Here is a 20330-nt window from a genome sequence, read left to right as displayed (position 1 = left end):
GAAATAGTAGTTTTTTTAACGTTTACTTAAGTATTTTGAAAAATAACCATTTTTTAGCGTCAAAATGTCTTCTTTTTTTTGGCTAAAAAATGATTATTTTTTAAAATACTTAGATAAATTTTTCAGATTTAAGTTCAAAAGAATATAGCCATTTGCTAGCATCACACCCAAACACAAATTCACACTCACAGGAGATATGGATCCCCAACACTAGACATGTTTGGGTGCGCAGGACCCACCTCCCGTAATTATCTAAAAACAAAAAAGATAATTTTTATCCAACACAACAATATGAATCAAAAAAAAGAGTCTACGTTAAAATTTAAAAAACAACTCTCGACGCAACAATGTCCAGACCCGTTTGATGTATATAAACTCGCGTATAATAAATTATACTCCCTCTTTTCTACATTTTAAATCCTTCCTATGTAAAGTCCTGTCATTATGACTTTCAAAAGAATCGAATTTTTCATAATATGTTTTGGAACTTTTTTGCATCAATTTAAAGTACTCGTCGAAATCTTTTAAACAATGCAAAATAAATTTAAAAATTAATTCCGAAAATACTTTATTTTTCGTGATCAAAGTTACATGATCTCCTGTAAAAATCATTTAACTTTGGGATGGAGGAAGCAAATGTGTCTAGAGTTGTACCTACTTTAAAGTTTTTTGCGTAGCATTGCACATGAATCATTTCCTTTTTCTTTCTCTTTTTTCCCGATGGAAGGAACTACTCCATTTCCATTCGTTAATAGAACTAGCTGGTTTTCAAAATCAGATCAGATATATCTAAAAATTCCCTCACTTTTACATGTAAAAAGGAATGCCATTAATCTAAAGCTTAATTACCAGACCCAATAGCCCAAATGCAAAAGAAGTAGAACAACAGAGGGCTTAAACGGAAGAAAACGAAACTTTTTACTCCCCTGAATCGCAACAATCAGATCAGCACACCCTCCAACAAATCGCAGCCGTCGATCACTGAAACGGCGGAGGCGGCAAATTCAGATCAAACGGCAACGGCTTCTTCTTCTTCTTCTCTTCCCCCGCATCTACATTTCCTCCATTCTCAACGACGACGTACTTCGATTCACACCCCGCTTCGCCCCAGCCGTAAGCGGCGCACCACTGCTGCAGGTGGCTCCACAGCCCGCCGTAGGGAACTGCCGTGAGCTGCGGGGGACGGAACCCGGCGACGGCGTGGTGGTGGAAGTTGGTCTTGGCCTTGGCGCCGCGGAAGCTGCGGGCGGCGTTGTCGTAGGCGAGGGCTGCGTCCTCGGCGGTGTCGAAGGTGCCGAGCCACTTCCTGGTTTTCTTCCAGGGGTCCCTTATCTCGGCCGCGTACCGGCCCCAGGGACGCTTCCGTACTCCCCTGTAATGCGCCTCTTTGGGGCCTTGAAGAGGCTGCGGCGGGGTGGGGAGTCCGTCGCGGCCGTCGCTGATTTCGCTGCCGTGGTTTTGGAGAAGAGGTTGGAGGACCACCATGAGATCAGCGTCTTGGAATTTGGAAACGGCTCAGAGTGAGAGAGAGCGAGAGAGCACGGGAAGACCGAGGAGGGTCGTGTTTAAGTATTTATAGCGGTCTCTGTTGAACCCGACAAAGCTTTTTACTGCATTTTTCTTTTCTTTTTTTCATTAATGTGGCGTTTGGGACTTTTTTGACTCTTTATTATTAACTTTTTAGTTCTTTAATTTTTTAAATTATGATTAAAATGTATTTTGTAATGTATGATTAGGGGTTTTTTTCCCTCATTATTGCATTTTCATTATCTCATTATCCTATTTTGGGTGTTTGGCAATCTAATTATAGAACTCATTTCCAGAAAATGGATCCACTGATTTTGGATTTAGAGGCAAGAAGCCAAAAAGAGCACAAGAGGTCCTTTTTGCATTTTTGGCTTTTCACATTCTCAGGTTAATTACCAAAATACCCTCACTTAAATTGAGTAATTAATGATGGTTATTTATAACCAAGGGCAATATGGTAAAAAATTAACTCATAATTTATTTTCATTACATATCTTCCAAACACTACTCATGTTGCAAAATACATTCTGTACATATCATCCAAACATTCTACTAGATTCAAAATACATTTTTGACCATAACAAAAAGCCAAAAAATTAAAAATGAAAAGTCAAAAAATAAGTTTCCAAACACCCCTTAGTATTTCGGAGATATATACATAATGTATTCTGTAGGTTTTTTTCTTAACCAAAATTTAAAAATTAAAAAAATGAGAAGCGAAAAAACTCATCTCCCCGTCTTCTTATTTCTCTTCTCTAAGGCCCAAAAGCCGAAGAATCAATTTGGCAAAAGTCATTTTGCCCACGCCCAGCCAAACACCTAAAAGTGAAATATGAGAAAGTGAAAAGTTAAAAGACAAACACCCAAACAAGCACCAAGTCTAAAACCACAAACACTTGCACTCCCGTACAAATGTACAAACTCACTCATATTAAGTGTAGGATACACATACACAGTGTGTGCGGACTCCATGTCCAGTGTGAGTGAGTGAATATGCTTTTATGCATGTAAATGTTTGTGGTACTAGCACAATTGTTTTTTTTTTACCTTGCTTTGTTTTGTTTTTTTTGCATTTGGTCATAATTTTTTCTACTTTTTAAAACTTTTTGTTAGAATGGATAATTAATTTTAAAAAAATCAACATAAGTCTGTCAAAAATGATTGAAAGAACGAAAAAAAACACAAATATTTACATAAATTCACTCACATTCATATTGGGGCCTACACATATTACACCTCCAGTATGTGTGGGTCCCATAAAAAGATGTGAAAGTGTGTATAAAATATGTAAGTGTTTGTGGTTGAATAATAATTGCAAATTGTGTAGCTCATATGCCTAAGAAAACAATAGATGATTAGATACAACAACAAAAAATTTTGTTTGACCCAAAAAACAAAAAAAAAGGATACAACAAAAGGAGTCAGGAAGTCCGAACCTAAAAAAATGGGAAATTTTTATATAAATGTTCTTCTTAGTTTCATTCGAGTCTCATTTCCATCATTCAAGTATCAATTACAACGCTTTTGACCTTCAAGTTTGGTTGTTGTACCAAATTAGTCCAATTGATAACTTCTATCAGCCAAATTAGACGGATAAAATCAAATTGATGGCAGTTTGGACATTGCAGTTCATACCAAGTTGGTTCAATTGATGACGTCTGCCCTCAATCTAATTTTTCCATTTGGCTGATAGACGTTATCAATTGGATCAACTTGGTAGAAAAACTAAACTTGAAAGTCAAAAGAGTTGCAATTAATACTTGGAGGACGAAAATGAGACTCGGGTGAAACTAAGAGAACATTTCTATAAAATTTTCAAAAAAAAAAAAGGAGTCAGAAGATCCGAACAAAAGAAAAATAAAAAATAGAATGTTGGAGGCCACCGATCTGCTCATGAATGTGGCTAGAGAAAGTTGAAAGAATCACACCGGCGCTAGAGCTGATCGTCCCTTCGTCTCATCGCAATCGTTGCTGCTAGAGGACCCATAGAGCCGTTGCCGAGGCTGATCGGATCCGAGAGCCAAATAACCCAAATTTGGTTCGAGATCTGGGCCACCGGCTCACCGCTGTCCAAAAACAATCAGACCCCCGTATGTGCTTTGGGTCGGATCTGGGCTCAAACAGAACCAGTTAAAAGTAGCAGCAGCATTTGCTTATTTGCAGGCCTCACCTCACCTCTCTCTCTCTCTCTCTCCCTCTCTCTCTAAAATTCTCCCAATTACTCTCCCCTTCCCTCATCTGCTTCGATTCCTCTTCAGTTCCGTCTCCAATCCAACCCATGAGAATTCAGAACCCACCACCGACATCCACTTCCGCCACTCTACCACCACACTCTCCTCCCTCTTCCTCCTCCTCGCCCTCCTCACCACCGTCATCCACCATCACCGCCGCTTCCTCCACAGACTCATCACAATCCTCCCACACCCCCTCCTCCTCCTCCTCCTCCACCCGATGCGAAGGCCTCGATCTCCTCGTCAAGGCAATCCACCACGTCGCCACGGGAGGATCCATCGTGGGCGTTCCGTACATACAGAGGAGATCGGTCATCAGGAGGAGGCGAAGGTCGAATTACCTCAGATTCACCCAGTTGTTTGTGACCGATGGTGTGGGAATCGAAGAGATAGAGAAAGGAGAAGGATCGGGATCGGAGCCTAAATTGAAGAAGCAGAGGAGGAGGGTTATGGCATTGCCGTCTAAGTACCATGATTCTGTTCTTCAGCCGTGGAGGCTTCGCAGTCGATCCGTTATCAAGATCAATGATTGATCCCACATCGAAATTGGTTTAGTTTTGCTGAGTAGCAGTACTAGGAGAGTCTATATACTCTCCGAAGATCTTTCGATATTCTTTTTCCCCTACTGTTCTCGATTCCATTTTTTATTAGTATATGATATGATAATGAAGTTTTCCTGTGTCGATCAAAGAATTGGTCATCATTTTTTTCCAATCTGATCTGATCTGGGTTTTGTTTAGAAACTCTCTCTCTCTCTCTCTCTCTCTCTCTCTCTCTCAACTTAGATGTTTGGATCGACTTACTTACGTGCACTTTATTAATCACCAGTACTGTGAGTGAATTTTGCTCCTATGGTGTCACTATAAGTGATGACCTTTGCCAGTTTTCACGCATCTGCATCTCGACTAATCCTATCTCCCCAGGTAACCTTTGTGTTGCTGGTTTTCATTTGTAGTGTTTGTATTGCTGTTTTCTTTGTTCTTCTTGCATTTTTGTTTTTCTTCTTTTGGTTTACTAGGAAATGGAATCTATGAAGATAAGCAAAATTTTGCAACTGGGGCATTGGAATTGGAATACTTTGAGGTATCTGGAATGTTGAAGTTATATAAAGATCTCAAATTGAAGAGCCAATCTTCAAATTTTTGGGTTCTTTTTAATTCAATAAATATATAAGCATGAAGTCTAGTTGTGTGCTGATACAAACCTGTGTTCGATGGGAATCCTTAGGCCGCTTCCTACAAAGGTTTTATTTTGTGAGTACTTATTTCCCGCTTTAACGAGACAGTCGGTAAGTTTCCTTCTTGAGATCTTTATATCAAGACACAGTCGGTAAGTTTTCCTTCTTGAGATCTTTATATCACATCTGGAATCTCTTGATAAGTACTCCTTGATCCAAACACAGCTAGCCTTAACAGAGGATTGCTGTGAAAGTTGGGTTCTGGTAGCTGGCTAGCATCAATAGGTTTGAGCTAGTATTTTTTGAGCTCCCTTTTGTTAGCCATAGATATGCTGATTACTACTGCATGCATATTGTTGGCTCAAATGCACTTCCAATAGGAACACTTCTGAATTTACCTCATGAAATTACGAATTCATGGTTGGTTACGAGCTAAATTATCTTAGTTGCTTCCTTCCAGTCGTTGCAAATTAACGATGATCGATATTCAAAAGACGTCAATGGAAGATATGTAGAGTGAACAAACATGGAATTTCTGTCGGCTGCTGGAGTAGATTCTAAGCAGTACGAAGAGTTTTTTCATGGGGCTGAAATCTGAGCAATGATTCAATTTGTGTTTTAACCTTCATCATTATATTTCTACTCTAGATCTTTTGGAGCTTTCAACTACCACATCCCATCCCGAAGTGGAAGAATAGATTAGGATTAACAAATAGCAAAAAAAAAAAACCTATTGTTTTTTTTCCCTCTCCCAATATGAGTTGATTTCTTGTCCTAAGAGATTTACTACTTTCAAAGAACTTGTTTGTAAGTAAGGTGTTATTAACTTCTTTTGGATTAGTTCATACAAAGTACTTATTTCGCCTTCAAGTAGGCTCCTATGCTATTGAAGATAGATTTATGGTCCTTATGTTTGGTCAAGTTGCTTGTAAGCTAGCTTGGACGCCTAGTTATCAAAAACTTACAAATACTCTCATATTTTTTTGGAGGGATGCAATGCACTCTCTTTGGCTATTCAGGATAGTTCTCCAAAAATGATCAAAGTGATAAAGATTCTTTTTCACCTTTATATTTTGTGAAGGAAAAAAGCTACTCTAGTGATGAAAAAAAGCTCATTTAGTACTTGCAGCCCTTCTGAAAAACTATCCCGAATAGCTAAATGAGACCGAATTTTTCCTATTGTCTAAATGAACTTAGGGAAAAAAACTGAAATAGTTCCTGTAGTTAAGTATTTGTATCAATTTGGTCCCTGTAGTTGTAATTGGCTCGATTTACACTCTGTACTTTTCATTTTGTTTCAATTTGGTCCAATTACTAACTTCCGTTAGTTTGCCGTTAGTCCTTTAAACAACAAAATCATATGGCCACCTTTTTTGGGGTTAAAATAGACTCGTTCGGCTAAATATTTTTATCTTTATTGAATTTTTTTTTATTATTTAGAAGTTTTTCGTCAATTTTTTTAGGGTTATTGCATCGTCATGACGAGAGGAATCTAAAAAGTAAAAAATTATGATCAAAATTCAATTTTTTTTTGAATAAAGACGAAAAAATTGGCTTATTGGTTTATTTTTGTCTTTATTTAAAAAAATTAGGTTTCGATCGTAATTTTTTACTTTTAGATTCCTCTTGTTATGACGATACAATCATTCCCAAAAAAATGACAAAAAACTAACAAATACGAAATTTTTTTGAATAAAGACAAAAAAATAAGCCAGTTGGTTTATTTAGCTAAATGAGGTTACTCATTCCCCTCTTGCCCTAATATATCTCTGAACCAAAACACAGCTTATTCTTCCATTCTTCATTGATAAGGAGGCACTTGGGAAGAAATTTAGTTATAATTTTCTACAAAAAGTTACCATCGAATTCAGCATTTTCATGATTAGTCATGAGGCATCATATTGTCTACATGTTCAACTTGTGGACAAATACTGAGATGCCTTATTTTTCTGCATAGTACTGAAAATGCATATAGAATCATGTCCAAAAGTCAGAACATGATATAGATCCAAAAGTCACAACATGCTAAATAACCATGTTCAAAAGTCAGAATATTATATAAACTCAGTTCTAAATTTACTATGTCATAACCTAATACATAAACATAACAAATCACTCAACTAGGTTACAATAAACCTAACTTAACAGCCCAAGTGGTTACAAAAAATAGTGCTCTGTCATTCCATTCATTTTTCTACCCTTGGCCCATGCACTGATTCCTAACTAGGAATGTTGAAAAATAAACCTAAGTCAATTTTTTCGTCTTTATTCAAAAAAAATTGAATTTCGATAATAATTTTTTACTTTTTAGATTCTTCTCGTCATGACAATGTAATAACCCCTAAAAAATTGACGAAAAACTAACAAATACAAAAAAAATTTGAATAAGATCAAAAAATAAAAAAGTTGGCTTATTTAGCCGAACGGGTCTGTTTTAACCTCAAAAAAGGGGGCCATATGATTTTTCTATTTAAAGGACTAACGGAAGTCAGTAATTGGACCGAATTGAAACAAAATGAAAAGTACAGAGTGTAAATCGAGCCAATTATAACTACAGGGACCAAATTGACACGAAGACTTAACTACAAGGACTATTGCAGTTTTTTTCCCATGAACTTAACGAACTACAAGGGCTAAAGTTCAAAAAAAAAAAACACGAATTTCGAGATTAATCATTTTCCTAAACACATCGATTAAAAGTTCGTTTAACGGAAACCATACATCTAGAGTCTTTAAGCTATAAACACATTTTTTGAGGTAACCCATCCAGTATTTTAGGACATAAAAATCCATTTCATTTTTGTTTGGGAAAATGACGGCCAAGGACGTGTTTGATAATTAATATTCTCCAAGGACATTTTCAGCATTAATAAATATTCTCAGCATGTCTATAGCGAGTATTAATTATCAAAACACATCTTGGGCCGTCATTTTCCCTTTTTGTTTTCCCCTGCGAGAGTCAATCACCGCATCCAACCGGGCCGTAAGTGGGCAGACCCATCAGGACTCTTTCAGCAGTTGACCCGAGTCCAGCAACAGTCCGACGGGCTCTTGCTCTTATCAAACGCCGTAATCTATTCTCTCTGAGAAATCCCAGAACCTTCTCTCTCTCTCTCCAAAACCCCTACCAGCGACAGCGAGCCGATTCGAGGTTTAAGCAACTAGTCCCCACTCTTCCAAACCCACCTAATAATGGCTCCCGATGCTTCTGTTGCCCTAGCAGGTCCTCTCTCTCTCTCTCTCTCTCTCTCTCTCTCTCTCTCTCTCTTTCCACAGTTATGTATGCACATGCCGCATGCTAGTATACATATTTTCCGTTGCAATCTCAGTAGTCCCCTCTTTTCTTTGTGACTGCAGTGAGGCAAAAGGTTGAACAGTTACTGAATGCCGCTCGCACCGGAAATCTCGATCTCTTCAAGAGTAAAGTTTGGACTCCCTTTTTGCGAATTTTGCTTCCCGTAAAGTTGTTTGCTAAGTTGGATTATTTGAATTTTGGTTTTGGTCTGAATACAGAATTGGCAGCGCAGCTGGACGACGGGAATGGGTTGGCGCAAACCGTGGCCGATGTGAAGGACGCTAACAAGAGAGGAGCTCTTCATTTTGCTGCGAGGGAAGGACAGACCGAGGTCTGCAAGTACTTGGTCGAGGAGTTGAAACTCAATGTGGATACTAAAGACGAGGACGGTTATACACGCATACTCACCTTCTAGCTATGTTCATATATTCACATCACACGTCCCCACTTGCACAAATCAATGCATGTATTTTCAATGGTTTGGTTTGGCACGTTAAAAGTGGTTGTAAATACTTGATTCTTGATGGGGGAATTGCGGAAATGGCTTTTGCGACGGGGCTTCAAAAATTGGTGACACCAAAATCGCTTCGCCCTTTATATGTTGGAATAGAGTATTAGAATAGATGTATTAGCGATGCAAACGAGTTTCCCCTATGTGGTGTCCAACTCGTGAGAAAGCAGTTAAAACATACCGTCCAAACAGATTTTTTTCCTTTCAAAATACTCCGTAGCTCGTTTTCATCTTCTGTAAAAATTTTAGCTTTCGGTCAATTTGTTTTCATAATCAGTTTATTGATGAAAAAGAATTGGAAAAATGAATAGATATGACTGAATTGGCTAGAACCAAAAGCGAGCCTAAAAAGGAGGCCACAGTTACTAGTGTCCGGCGTGAAATGCCTCCTTCTTTGAAATGTCTATGCTTCTTAGGTTTTTTTGGACTTACCTCACCCTCATAGGTGTATTTATTTGCACTATGCACCAGTTATTTAGTACCCAAACACTAAATGGGTATATGGCAGCCGCTTTTTTTTTTTTTTTTTTTGGGCTTGAACTGCATCTGTGGGCATCAATTCTTAATGCCACTACTTAGACTATGTTTTGGAATTTTTGTTGTTTTATAGGTGAGACTCCTCTTCTTCATGCTGCTCGGCAAGGGCATATTACCACGGTCAAATACCTTATCGAGTGTGGTGCAAATGCTAATATACCCAGTGAGCTGGGAGCTACAGCTCTGCATCATGCCGCTGGAATAGGTGTGCAGTATTTTCTATTTTCACTTGTAGCAGCTGTTAGATAGCTTTATTTTTGTTTACTAGATATAATTTCTTTAAGGGTAAGACACATGACATAACCATCGATATGCTGGTTCTCTTTTCCTCTTGTATTACACGAAATTTGTTTCCACCTTATAGTTGGATGCCTTGGCATGAGAAGTATTTATGTTATGTTCTACCAGTGATAAGAAATTAAGAATCTAAGATACCTAATTACACCCCTTTTTACAACTGGGATGCGTGTGCCGTGCATATATGTGTGTGTGTGTGTTTGTGTGTTTGTGTGTTGGGGTATGTGTGCGTCTGTGTGTATATACTTGTGGATGTTGGTTGGGCCGCATGTCACATGGATTCCCCATGCAAGAATGGTTGTCAGGTGGGGGTGCATGTCTAAGTGTTGGTTCTTGGATTCATCTAACTTAGTCTTTGCTCCTAGGAGACGTGTGTATTAGATTTATGACAGAGGTCAAATATTTCCCCTTTTTTCATTTTCTTTCTTAACTTGGTTTAAAACCCATTCTGAAAGACACTATCTTTGCAGGAGATATTGAGTTGATGAGGTTCTTACTTTCCAAAGGTGTAGACATTGATTCGCAAAGTGATGCTGGTACTCCTCTGATTTGGGCTGCTGGTCATGCTCAACAAGATGCTGTGAAAGTACTGCTAGAACACCACACTGATGTAAGCTACTACTCTTATTGTGTGTTCTATTTTCTTATGCTTATAGTTATCATTTTGATTCTACAGGGTCTATTTCTAAGAACAATGTAATCTTACATTTTAAGGAGATGTGCCTTGTCGTTCCTGGTGTCGTACTTCATTTTTTCTGATTTGGGCTTGCCTTTCATAATTTTTTGGACACAACTTTTAGTCACATTCTTAGCATTCTTGCATTGGGGTCAAGCAATTGTCTATTATCCTTCTATGTTTAATTCATTGCATGGAGAGATGAATTAGGGGAATTTAGATATATCATATAGGCTATTTTGGACTTTGCATATTTTTTTTACTTTTATTTTAATTCCAATTCTATGCTTTCAAGAAGTAATACGCCTCTGGTCCTTTATACTTGCACGTTATAAGGTTCCCAAGCAAGGGTTGTGATTGTATTTATGTTCATGTTGTGGAAATTTGGCTCATTTTCTTTTTGCCTTGTATCGTTCGGAGAAAGTTAGTCTCCAACAAAAACAGGAACAACTTGATTTTGTTAGTTGAAGAACTGCTGTGGTCATGTATTTATGTGTATTTATCTCATTTTTTGCAGCCTAATGCTGAAACAGAGGATGGTATCACTCCACTGTTGTCATCTGTAGCAGCAGGTTCACTGGCATGCTTAGAGTTGTTGATTCAGGTCACATAGTTTCCTCGGTGCTCAGTTGTTTATTTGCATTATTTTTTCTCGTTATTGTGGTTGCAAAGTGTCTCTCAGCCTTCAAGGAATTTTCTCTCACACGTGCGTACAAGTCATTCTGTTGTGCATATCATGGAATAGATTATTTGCTCTCTTGAAATGGTGCTATTCGTGCTATCACTGTATAGCTCTAATGGTATTTTTTCTGTACAGGCAGGGGCTAAAGTGAATATTACTGCAGGTGGGGCAACCCCTTTGCACATTGCTGCGGATAACGGGAGTCCAGAAATAATAAACTCCTTATTAAAAGCTGGAGCTGATGCCAATGCAACTGATGAGGTCAGGCATGCCGTCTCTCTGTTTTTTTTGGCACCACTTTCGTTTGTCTGCCATAAGAAAACTTGCTTCAGGTGTTTGGGCATCTGCCAGTTGCGATGCTGGTTCATTGAGTTTTTTATTTGACTGGTCCACTGTTCCTGATATCTATATCTGTACTGTTTGTGACTAGTCTGGTAGTCCTACATATGAATGGGCATAGTATTGTCCCCATTTTAATTGAGATTAAAACAAATGCCAAGCAAAAAACCCCCAATCATAATGTGCTTGATTTTGATGATGCATGTCCTTCTCATTCCAGGACGGGTTAAAGCCCGTGCAGGTTGCAGCTGCTAGAGGTAATAGAAAGGCTGTTGAGATTCTTTTTCCGTTAACTTCAAAAATTCAAAGTGTTCCAGAGTGGAATGTTGATGGAATACTTGAACATATGCAATCTGAAACTGGAAAAGAACAGGTATTCGAATCTTCTGCCTTTTGTGCGTAACTTTAATGTGCTCTACTAAAAGTGTCGCTTATTTAATGAGGCCTTGTACACCTTGACTTCTGAAATTGTCACTGCTTGGAGTAGATCTGGCTATTTCCCAGTTTATATAAAATCAGAACTTAGACGTGGATATGACATTTGAGAGTTCTCCATTGCAGGAAGAGACAAAGGAAGATAAACTGCTGAGAGATGCTGCCACTTCAAAGCAAGCTATGCCTGAGGTGCCATTCCAACCATTATTTACTTTTAGTTTTGTTGTGCCATAATCAGCTTTGATGATATTGATGCCTCCTCCTTAACAATCATCAATAGTTGCCAATGACTGTTTATAGTACAATTTGGAGCAGTAGCTATGTATTTTTACCAAGTTCATTAACTAGTACATTGAGAGTCAAACAGAAATGCAATAATGATCGGAACTGTCAGCCTCGAGGTGGGATTTGTGAAGAACTTGTTGTGTAACTACTTACTAGAAGTAACCCGTAAATTTGAGTTTGGGTAGTTGGGGAAGAAATTGTGAACCGCGTTGAGTATTGTGATGAACAAGCTCATGCTAAAATGTTTTGTATGGTTCGTTAATTCCATGAAAATAAAGTGGATTGATATTATGTATTTAGCTAGGTCATATGGCATCACTTGTAAGCACTAATGTAAGTCTTACCAAAATTGGTCAGGATATTTTGGTTGGCTCCAGTACTCATTCTGATGTTCTATACCCACGAAAGGATGAAAGTTTTATTTACATTGTTTTACCATTCAAGCTCCTGTTTAGTTCGTCGAATTTCCCTTTTTTTCACATGGCTGCAATTTTGTCATATCTATTGTTGTAGTTGGTGTTTGACAAAATGTTTAATCACTTTTCAGCCGACTCCTGAGGCAAAGAAGAAAGCTGCAGAAGCAAAATTTAGAGGAGAAGATGCATTCAAGCAGAAGGACTATTTGATGGCCGTTGATGCTTACACACAGGTCCCAAAATTCTCTCTCTCTCTCTCACACACACACACACGCACACGCACGCACACATCTTTTAAGTATGGATCACCTAGTCTTTGCAAAATGCGAAAATTTGGAATGCGCACGCTTGCACACATAAGTACCATAGCTTGCTGGGGTTCATGATTGGCCATTGAATGAGACTAGGCTTTTGACGATGGAATTATACAGGAGTATTTTTTAATATTTGTTAGAGTAGCCACTGCTATATCCAGATTTACAGACAAATTTATACATTGTATCCATCTATTTTCAGTTAAACAATTTATCCCTTAATGATCACTAACCTTTCTGATATGTTTGATAATCTCTTGAGTTGTTTACCCCTTCTTTGCCCTTTCCAATTGCTACGCAGGCACCCACCCACAAACCTGGACAATATCTAACAATCTAGATCGTATTTCCTCTTATTCTGGAGATGATGTCATCGGAGCAATGTTATTTTAATAGGAATGTCACCGCTCCTACTTGGTCAACATGCACCATTCTGAGTATGGAGAGAGAATTTCCAAACTTTTTTCTACACGGCCAACGAGGTTTGTAGGCCTCTGAAAGCATGATACTACACAAGGGAGCGTTATGTCCTCCCATCATTCATGCATCAGCAATTTTTGAAGATTTTTAGCACTGAGAATCTGACTAGACTCGTATGTTTAAAGTTTAGTCAAGTAACAACAATTGTCCAGATAGGAGATACCTAGTGGGGTACCAGAGTTCCAATGTAGTTTTCTGCCACTTGGTTTTAAATCAGTGGTACTGTTTGGTGGTGGGAGTTTTTGTGAGTGTGTTCTTGGAAGAGACAGAATATTGGTGGATAGATACTCAAAGCAATTACCTTGAGAAACGTTTAGATTTGAAAAAAACCACAAGAATACTACTAGTTTACTAGAAGTGTCACTTTGATCGTTCCCATCACTGTATTTTGAATTCTCATTTAACCTAATTTTTTTTGCTGATGGATTCAGGCAATTGATTTTGATCCTACCGATGCTATTTTTCTCTCCAATAGAAGTCTCTGCTGGATTCGTTTGGGACAAGCGGAGCATGCCTTGTCTGATGCAAAGGCTTGCAGAGCACTAAGACCGGATTGGCCAAAGGCGTGCTACCGGGAAGGCGTAGCTTTACGTCTATTACAGGCAAGCTTTCAATGATTAAGTTTTTGTTGACTCCATTAGATTGTAAATAAAATATCCTGCTCACTTAAATATTGTGATGATTTTTTTGTCTCACCCTTGCTATTGCAGAAGTTCGATGAGGCAGCCAATGCTTTTTATGAGGGTGTGACGCTCGACCCCGAGAATAAGGAGCTTGTAAATGCTTTCAGGTTGTGGAGAAACATTTCTATTCTATACTTTTAACTCCAGTTACTGCAGTTTATGTGCGCCTGTGTGCCGACCTTGATGTTGTTTGAGAAGTCTATATAAGATTGAGATGTGAAAATCTTTTGCCTAGCCAAAAAAGAAAATGACATGTTAAGTGTTTTTTTAGCATTGTTATAGTGGAATACCCAGGAACCCCATCTTTAATCGTGGATTTTCGTCTCTCCTGTAAATGAAAAAAGCAGCACTATACCCTTCTTTTTTCTGAGCATCGAAAACTGGCTGTTAAATCTCGTCCCGTTATATTGCAATATCCAGGAACCCCATCTTTTTCTGAGCTCCTTTAGTGTCTGTCTAACTGACTCTACTTGCAATCCTTTGCAGGGATGCTGTAGAAGCTGGGAAGAAGTTTCATGGTACAGACCAGCAAAAATCATAGCTCTTCACAATGTACATCAAAGAAAAGAGAAGGTGGACTGACACTTCAGTTCGAAGAATACGCAGTTTTGTTCTCAGCGTTTTCTACTTTTTTTCAGAACCCCTGTAAAATTACTACTCGGGCTTGTGAGGAGATTGTCTACTTGTAGAAAACCAGGTCAATACTGTTTTACTGTTATTTTATTTACTTTCACTAAATCCGTATTATGCTCCTCTCGTTAGATACTCGACAGCCAATTCGGCATTCATATCTCGACATAGTTTTGTTTACGTGTTTCTTTTGAGGCTGCCATTGTATCCTTTTCTCCACCTTTTCTACCCCTCAATCCAGATTGTTGCGTCTGTTTTTCATTTTTCTATTTTTGATGGCCAAATGCGTCCGTGTTAATGGAAATGGGAAAATGTCCATCAATCTCTCTCCTTTCCTCTCTACCATCAGAATCAGCCCAAAATCTCTCTCTCTCTCTCCCCCTGGGTTTCAAACGCAGTGGTAACCATTTCTTGCCGTGGTGGGTAGATTTGAGGCCAGAGTTGCTGTAGAAACTCGCTGAGTCGCAGAAGATTGAAGGTGCTGGCGGCTGGGAGCCCCTTGAACGGACACCAAAGGTCGAGTTTTACTTCAGTATCATATATATTACACGAGAAAATGAGAAGCAAAAGATACTTATCTAGATTAACTGGTAAATATCGTTGATCCGAAGTGTAGCAGCTTTAACAAATCAACACCCACGGTCTTGAGAAACATAAAATGGCTTTGGCATCAAAAGTCTTGAAGCCTGACATTCCACAGTCCAATCGTAATCATCAGGCGTGGTATGGATCCAAGGTGGAGGGTACAGACGCTCACAATTCAAGCATCTAGGAAGATGATAGCCGAGTTGGTACAATAATGTGCTCGGTTGATGTGCAGAAACATTTCCTGGAACGATATTTCCAAATTGTAGATGGGGTATTTTATCTCCGTACGTTGATTGGGAGCTCATCTCTTTGTGTTGCTCCTCGTATAGAAGGCGGACTCCAACCTGCACAAATTCAACCTGCACATATTCACCACTGAACACTGTAATATTGATTTCATCGCCGCCTTCCAAATGATTTCCAAACTTCCAATAGCTTAACCACATCGTATCTTCACCTTCTGCAGTTCCAAAGACATATGGGCAATGGCTCCAAACCAAGCCCTTCGTCCTATTATGTATGACAGTATGTGCTTCAAAGTCTATTGGATCACCAGAGTGCCCACAAACTGAACATAGGTTCAAGCCACGGATCCTTGAATTAAGATATGAAGGCACAATAAAATTAATTGAGGATCCTTGATTCTTAAAATTGAACCAGGGTGGAACCTTACTACCAGGACCATAATCGAACCAGGGTGGAACCTTGCTAGCAGGAACATAAGCACAGATTATATGTGTTTCAAAACATACCTGTCATAGAAGGAAAATCCAGGCATCACACACACACAAACAGAGAGAGAGAGAGAGAGAGAGAGAGAGAAAGAGAGAGCACCTGGAGGGGAAACCCCCTTTGTTGCATGCCAAACCATGATGTTAGCTTTACAGTTAGGTTTCCCATGGATTGCAGGTTCGACAAGCCCAAATTGTTAACAATCTCAACTTCAACATTTTCAATGGATTCTAATTTGAATGCGCTCGTAGGCTCTGGATGGTGGCATGCGTCTAAATGACAAGTGGTTGTTGGACGGTGCGAGATTTGATACGTTACTTCCTCCAGCAATCTATTACCTAAAAAATAAAAATGACATAGTTGCGGGACCCCCTCAAGTTTGCGGAGCCTTGGGCAACAATCTATCACTAAGGACTCAAGCTTCGGAAGACCTCTGATGAAATCTGGGAGTTCGCGAAATTGATTGAACCCCAGATATAGTTCCTTCAGTGAGCATAAGTTACTAAAGTCTCTGGGGAAATCATCATCTGAAAGATTACATTTCACAAGACTTAATTTTACCAAGGAACGTGGTAAAGAAAGCCGCGAAATTTCCGGACTTTCTCTTGTCTTCAACCGCCAAGGCAAGATGAAATATTGCACTGCGTTCACCTGCCCATTGGTAGGGACAGATTGATTTAAAGCAATTCCATCTGCCATAAGCACAGTTAGAGACTCCATATTTCTCATGTTTGCCGGCAATCCGTCGAGATTTGAGCAACCAGACACGACGAGCGTTTCCAAATGTTTTAGCATACAAATGCTTCTTGGAAGATTCTTCAAATTTTTGCAATCTTCCAAATTTAACAAAATAAGTCTCCCAAGGTGTCCAATGGATTCATGAACCTCAACCAAACTTGTACAACTTTTAAGCACCAGTCTCTCAAGATTGGGGACTTCTGAAACATCGGGAGTTTTGGCAAGGTTATATGAATGACTTAGATCAAGGATTTTTAACAACCGTAGAAACTGCAAGAGAAGGGGGGAAAAGTGGTTATCAAAGCCTTCAATACACTTTCCAAAGAAATTTTAAAGGAAGAAAAAAGTAGTAACATACCTTTGTTCCGTCCCATACATTTTTTAAGCGGCTATATTGCATGTCAAGAGCAACCAAGCTCTCCAAAGGGAAATCACTAGGTATGGACTTAAGTGAGAATCCACGCCAACACAACCATCTTAATCTTTTGGAAAACCTGTTATAGGACCCACTAATATGTATATGATTCAGCTGCAGAAGTTTTAGTTTGCTCATCTTTGCAAATGCATCAGCTTCCAAAGCTACTGGATTTGAATTTTCTAGATCTGTGGGTTCGAGGTAAGGGGAGAAGATACTGAAACCATATCTTTTAAAAAAACCACCCAAATTTGAGAATAAGGGCTTCTCAAGAAACTCTTCATATCGACGTTTTCTATTGCCACCAAAAACCGTACTAGCATATATATCTTCCTTCAACAGACACATATCGAGTTTGAGGCCTTCTATTTCGCTTGTGCCCTAACATAAGATTAAGAAAAAGGGAAAATGAGGATGTGCAACAGGAACAATGATTAGTGACTAGCATCCCTACACATATTCATACAAAAATACATAAAGAGCAGAGTAAAATTCTTACAGTGTTTTCTCTCAAAACATCAAATGCGTCCTTATGATTCCAAAGGATGCTACGTTTGCCTGGCTCCTTTGGTGACTCTTGGCGAACAATTTCTCTTCCCATGTCTTGAAGCAAATGATGCATTACTAGCGTATTACTTCCATCAATCGATATTAGACATCTGTCCACGAGATTTTGAATCCCAACCATTGTGTAGAATTCACATCCGTCTAAAATTGTAACCGTAGAATCCTTGTCTCTTCCAACAAAAAAACAAGCAAGATTGAGGAATAGATGTTTGTCATGGTCATCTTGTAAAGAGTCATAGCTTATTCGAAGTTTATCAAGGATTTGACGGTAGGGAATGGCTTTCAATTTTTCCAATTTACTTTTCCACATGTTTAAGCAATCCCCTGATAAAGAAGAACCTAAAACTTTAATTGCTAATGGTATCCCTCCACAATAGCTTACCACCTTTTTTGAGACCTCTCCATACCCATTGTCAGGACAACATTTTCCAAAGGCATGCCAGCTAAAGAGCTCCAAGGATTCATCGTCACTTAGATACTCAAGTCTGTGCACCTTATAGAATTCATACGGCCCTAGTAACCGCTCACGCCGGGTGGTTATGATTATTTTACTTCCTGGAAAAAGCAAACCTTGCATTCCAAGTAGTGCCTCTAATTGGTCAAGTTCATCCACATCATCAAGAACTACAAAAACTTTTTTGCAACATATGGCATCTTTAATCATAGCAGTTCCTTCAGCAATATTATTTAGTTTTACTTTCCTTGTCTTCAAAATGTCCGAAAGAAGCTGTCTTTGTAAACTTAGTAAACCATCTTGTTGTTGTGAAATTTTCCTTACATCTGCAATAAAACTGCTACCTTCAAATCTTGAGAAGTTCAAATTATACAGAAATGTTGCAATGGTTGTCTTGCCTATTCCACCCATTCCACAAATCGCAACTATGCCTACATTACCTGGCCCATCTTCTAACCAAAGCTGAATGTTTTTGACACGTGAATGTATTCCAACCAAGTGGGGGGCAATGTTCAAGGTCCTGCGACTTACCTTGCCTCCAACCACTTTTATAATTTTCTTGATAAACCTTGCCTCGTGTCTGAAAATTGCAATGAAGATGGGATAAAAAATAATAAGAATACATGACTGGATAGCACAAACCAAGAATTGAACATTGCAATGTAATAACTTGAAAAAATGAGCACGTTATTGGTACTACTGCAGTAATGGGATGAGTATGAGCTGAAAAGCGACTTAAGTTATGCCAAGCTAAAGAAGCTAAATACGAGGAAATTACCCATCTTCTTGATTTTGTAAATTCATCCCGGCCACATCTGCAGCTTCTCTAAGCGCAGCCCTCCATGTTCCTATCTTATCCTTCAATTTCTCTTTTGCCAGTTCACCTATTTCTAATTTGAGCTTCTCTTCATGCCTTGTAAATGCTTGTTCGAAGATCCCGATTTGCTTCCTCACTTCTGATGGATCCACATCATAGAAGATAGGTAGAACTACGTGCCCAGAAGCCCTGCGCTTGAGGATCATCACAAGCTCTTCGAGGCACCAAGTTGACGAGGCATAGTTCTTCGAGAAGACAATTATCGAAATCCTCGACTCTCGAATCGCTTTGTCAAGTTCAGACTTGATGTCTTCTCCTTTTTCTATGCCATCATCATCCCTGAAGGTGTGAAATCCGGCTTGGTCCAAAGCTGTGTAGAGGTGATCGGTGAAAGTCTTGCGAGTGTCCTCGCCCCTGAAGCTCAAAAACACATGGTAACTGCATGGAGAAGCCGAGGCAGAGGCTTCTTGGGATTTCATAGTAGACATTGAACAAACCCCAAGAAAAAGACTAGTAAGCTAAGCAGACTCTTCTTGGTCACTGAAAATCTGTTCCAAGGGCTCTGTTACTGCGACTTTTACACTCCTCAGACATTAGACCTACCAATAACACACATGGAGTATATAAAATTAATACACATGGAGTATATCAGTATACCAATTGAATAATACTACAAAAACCAATACACATCGAGTATAAAATAATAGAATGCATGGAGTATAAAGTACATACACATGGAGTATATCAATTACACAGCACATATGCATCAATATAGAGAGATCTACATACAGAGCCCGTTTTGGTGCCGCGACCCACGGAGTAGGCGCTCGTGGACGCCGTGCCGGCGAAGATCGAGGTCGCCGGAGCTTTCGATGAAGAGATCGCGGGGTGAATAGATACAGATAATATATACTGATACCTACATACTTTTATTGCCGCTTTAAGGGCCACTTCAAACCCAGAGTGGAATTGATGGATGCTTTGAACCGATGAAAGCCTAAAGCTCGGATCGCCGTCGATCGTTGCTTCCTCGTGTCATCACTCGTTTGCTTCCTTGTTGCAGAGAAAGAATAGGAGAGAGAATGAAGGAACTACGATTTCTTTTTGCTGTGGATTACTGTTTCCAACTGTGCGGAACTTCACAATCGGCACTGAAAATTCTAGGAATTGAGAGACCTTGTTGTGCACATGCAGCATGCGTGTCGTGCACAATCCGAGCACGTCAGATTGTGCATTCGATAGCTCAGTTCTCATCTCAGCAAAAAACGGCTCACAATCATTCATTACCAAGATGTAACATTCCGATATGAACGGTTCTCGATCGTCCATTGCCGAAATGTGGTCATAGTAGTATTCCGATATTAGACTTTTTAATTTCAAATCGCCTTATACTTCACCTATTTGCTACTGATATGGATTTGTTCGTTTTAATTATCTATTATTATAAGATATAAAGAGAGAGCCCTTTTCGTGTGGATAAAAAATGAAGTTGGCTCATGTTTTT

The 20330-nt window shown here is 39.1% G+C and overlaps 3 protein-coding genes across 6 annotated transcripts; 1 reads left to right on the top strand and 2 right to left on the bottom strand.

Moving 5' to 3' along the window:
- Nucleotides 1–765: 765 nt before the first annotated feature.
- LOC131334840 (ethylene-responsive transcription factor 12-like) lies at nt 766–1539 on the bottom strand. Its single transcript, XM_058370131.1, has one exon. It carries the CDS (start codon nt 1483–1485, stop codon nt 979–981), a length of 507 nt encoding a protein of 168 aa, XP_058226114.1. The 5' UTR covers nt 1486–1539; the 3' UTR covers nt 766–978.
- A 6452-nt stretch (nt 1540–7991) lies between these two features.
- On the top strand, nt 7992–14695 carry LOC131334839 (uncharacterized). Its single transcript, XM_058370130.1, has 13 exons — nt 7992–8158; nt 8293–8355; nt 8449–8619; nt 9352–9483; nt 10046–10185; nt 10769–10855; nt 11069–11194; nt 11493–11645; nt 11834–11896; nt 12540–12641; nt 13634–13804; nt 13913–13992; nt 14372–14695. The coding sequence occupies exons 1-13, from the start codon at nt 8128–8130 to the stop codon at nt 14424–14426; spliced, it is 1374 nt and encodes a 457-aa protein (XP_058226113.1). The 5' UTR covers nt 7992–8127; the 3' UTR covers nt 14427–14695.
- Nucleotides 14385–20027, bottom strand: LOC131334838 (disease resistance protein RPV1-like). Of its 4 annotated transcripts, none has more exons than XM_058370127.1 (6): nt 19616–20027; nt 18788–19425; nt 17488–18589; nt 16932–17369; nt 15938–16843; nt 14385–15855 (listed from the first exon to the last, which is right to left on the bottom strand). In XM_058370127.1, the coding sequence occupies exons 2-6, from the start codon at nt 19312–19314 to the stop codon at nt 15145–15147; spliced, it is 3684 nt and encodes a 1227-aa protein (XP_058226110.1). In that variant the 5' UTR covers nt 19315–19425; nt 19616–20027; the 3' UTR covers nt 14385–15144. The 4 variants fall into 4 exon arrangements, with proteins under 4 accessions (XP_058226110.1, XP_058226109.1, XP_058226111.1 ...); XM_058370126.1 differs by having other exon boundaries at nt 19559–20021; XM_058370128.1 differs by having other exon boundaries at nt 19754–20021.
- Between the last annotated feature and the right edge of the window lie 303 nt (nt 20028–20330).

The sequence above is a fragment of the Rhododendron vialii genome, chromosome 7a, assembly GCF_030253575.1.
Source record: "Rhododendron vialii isolate Sample 1 chromosome 7a, ASM3025357v1".
NCBI lineage: Eukaryota > Viridiplantae > Streptophyta > Magnoliopsida > Ericales > Ericaceae > Rhododendron > Rhododendron vialii.
The sequence above is the reverse complement of the archived record's forward strand: the minus strand, read 5'-3'. Positions and strand labels throughout refer to the sequence as shown.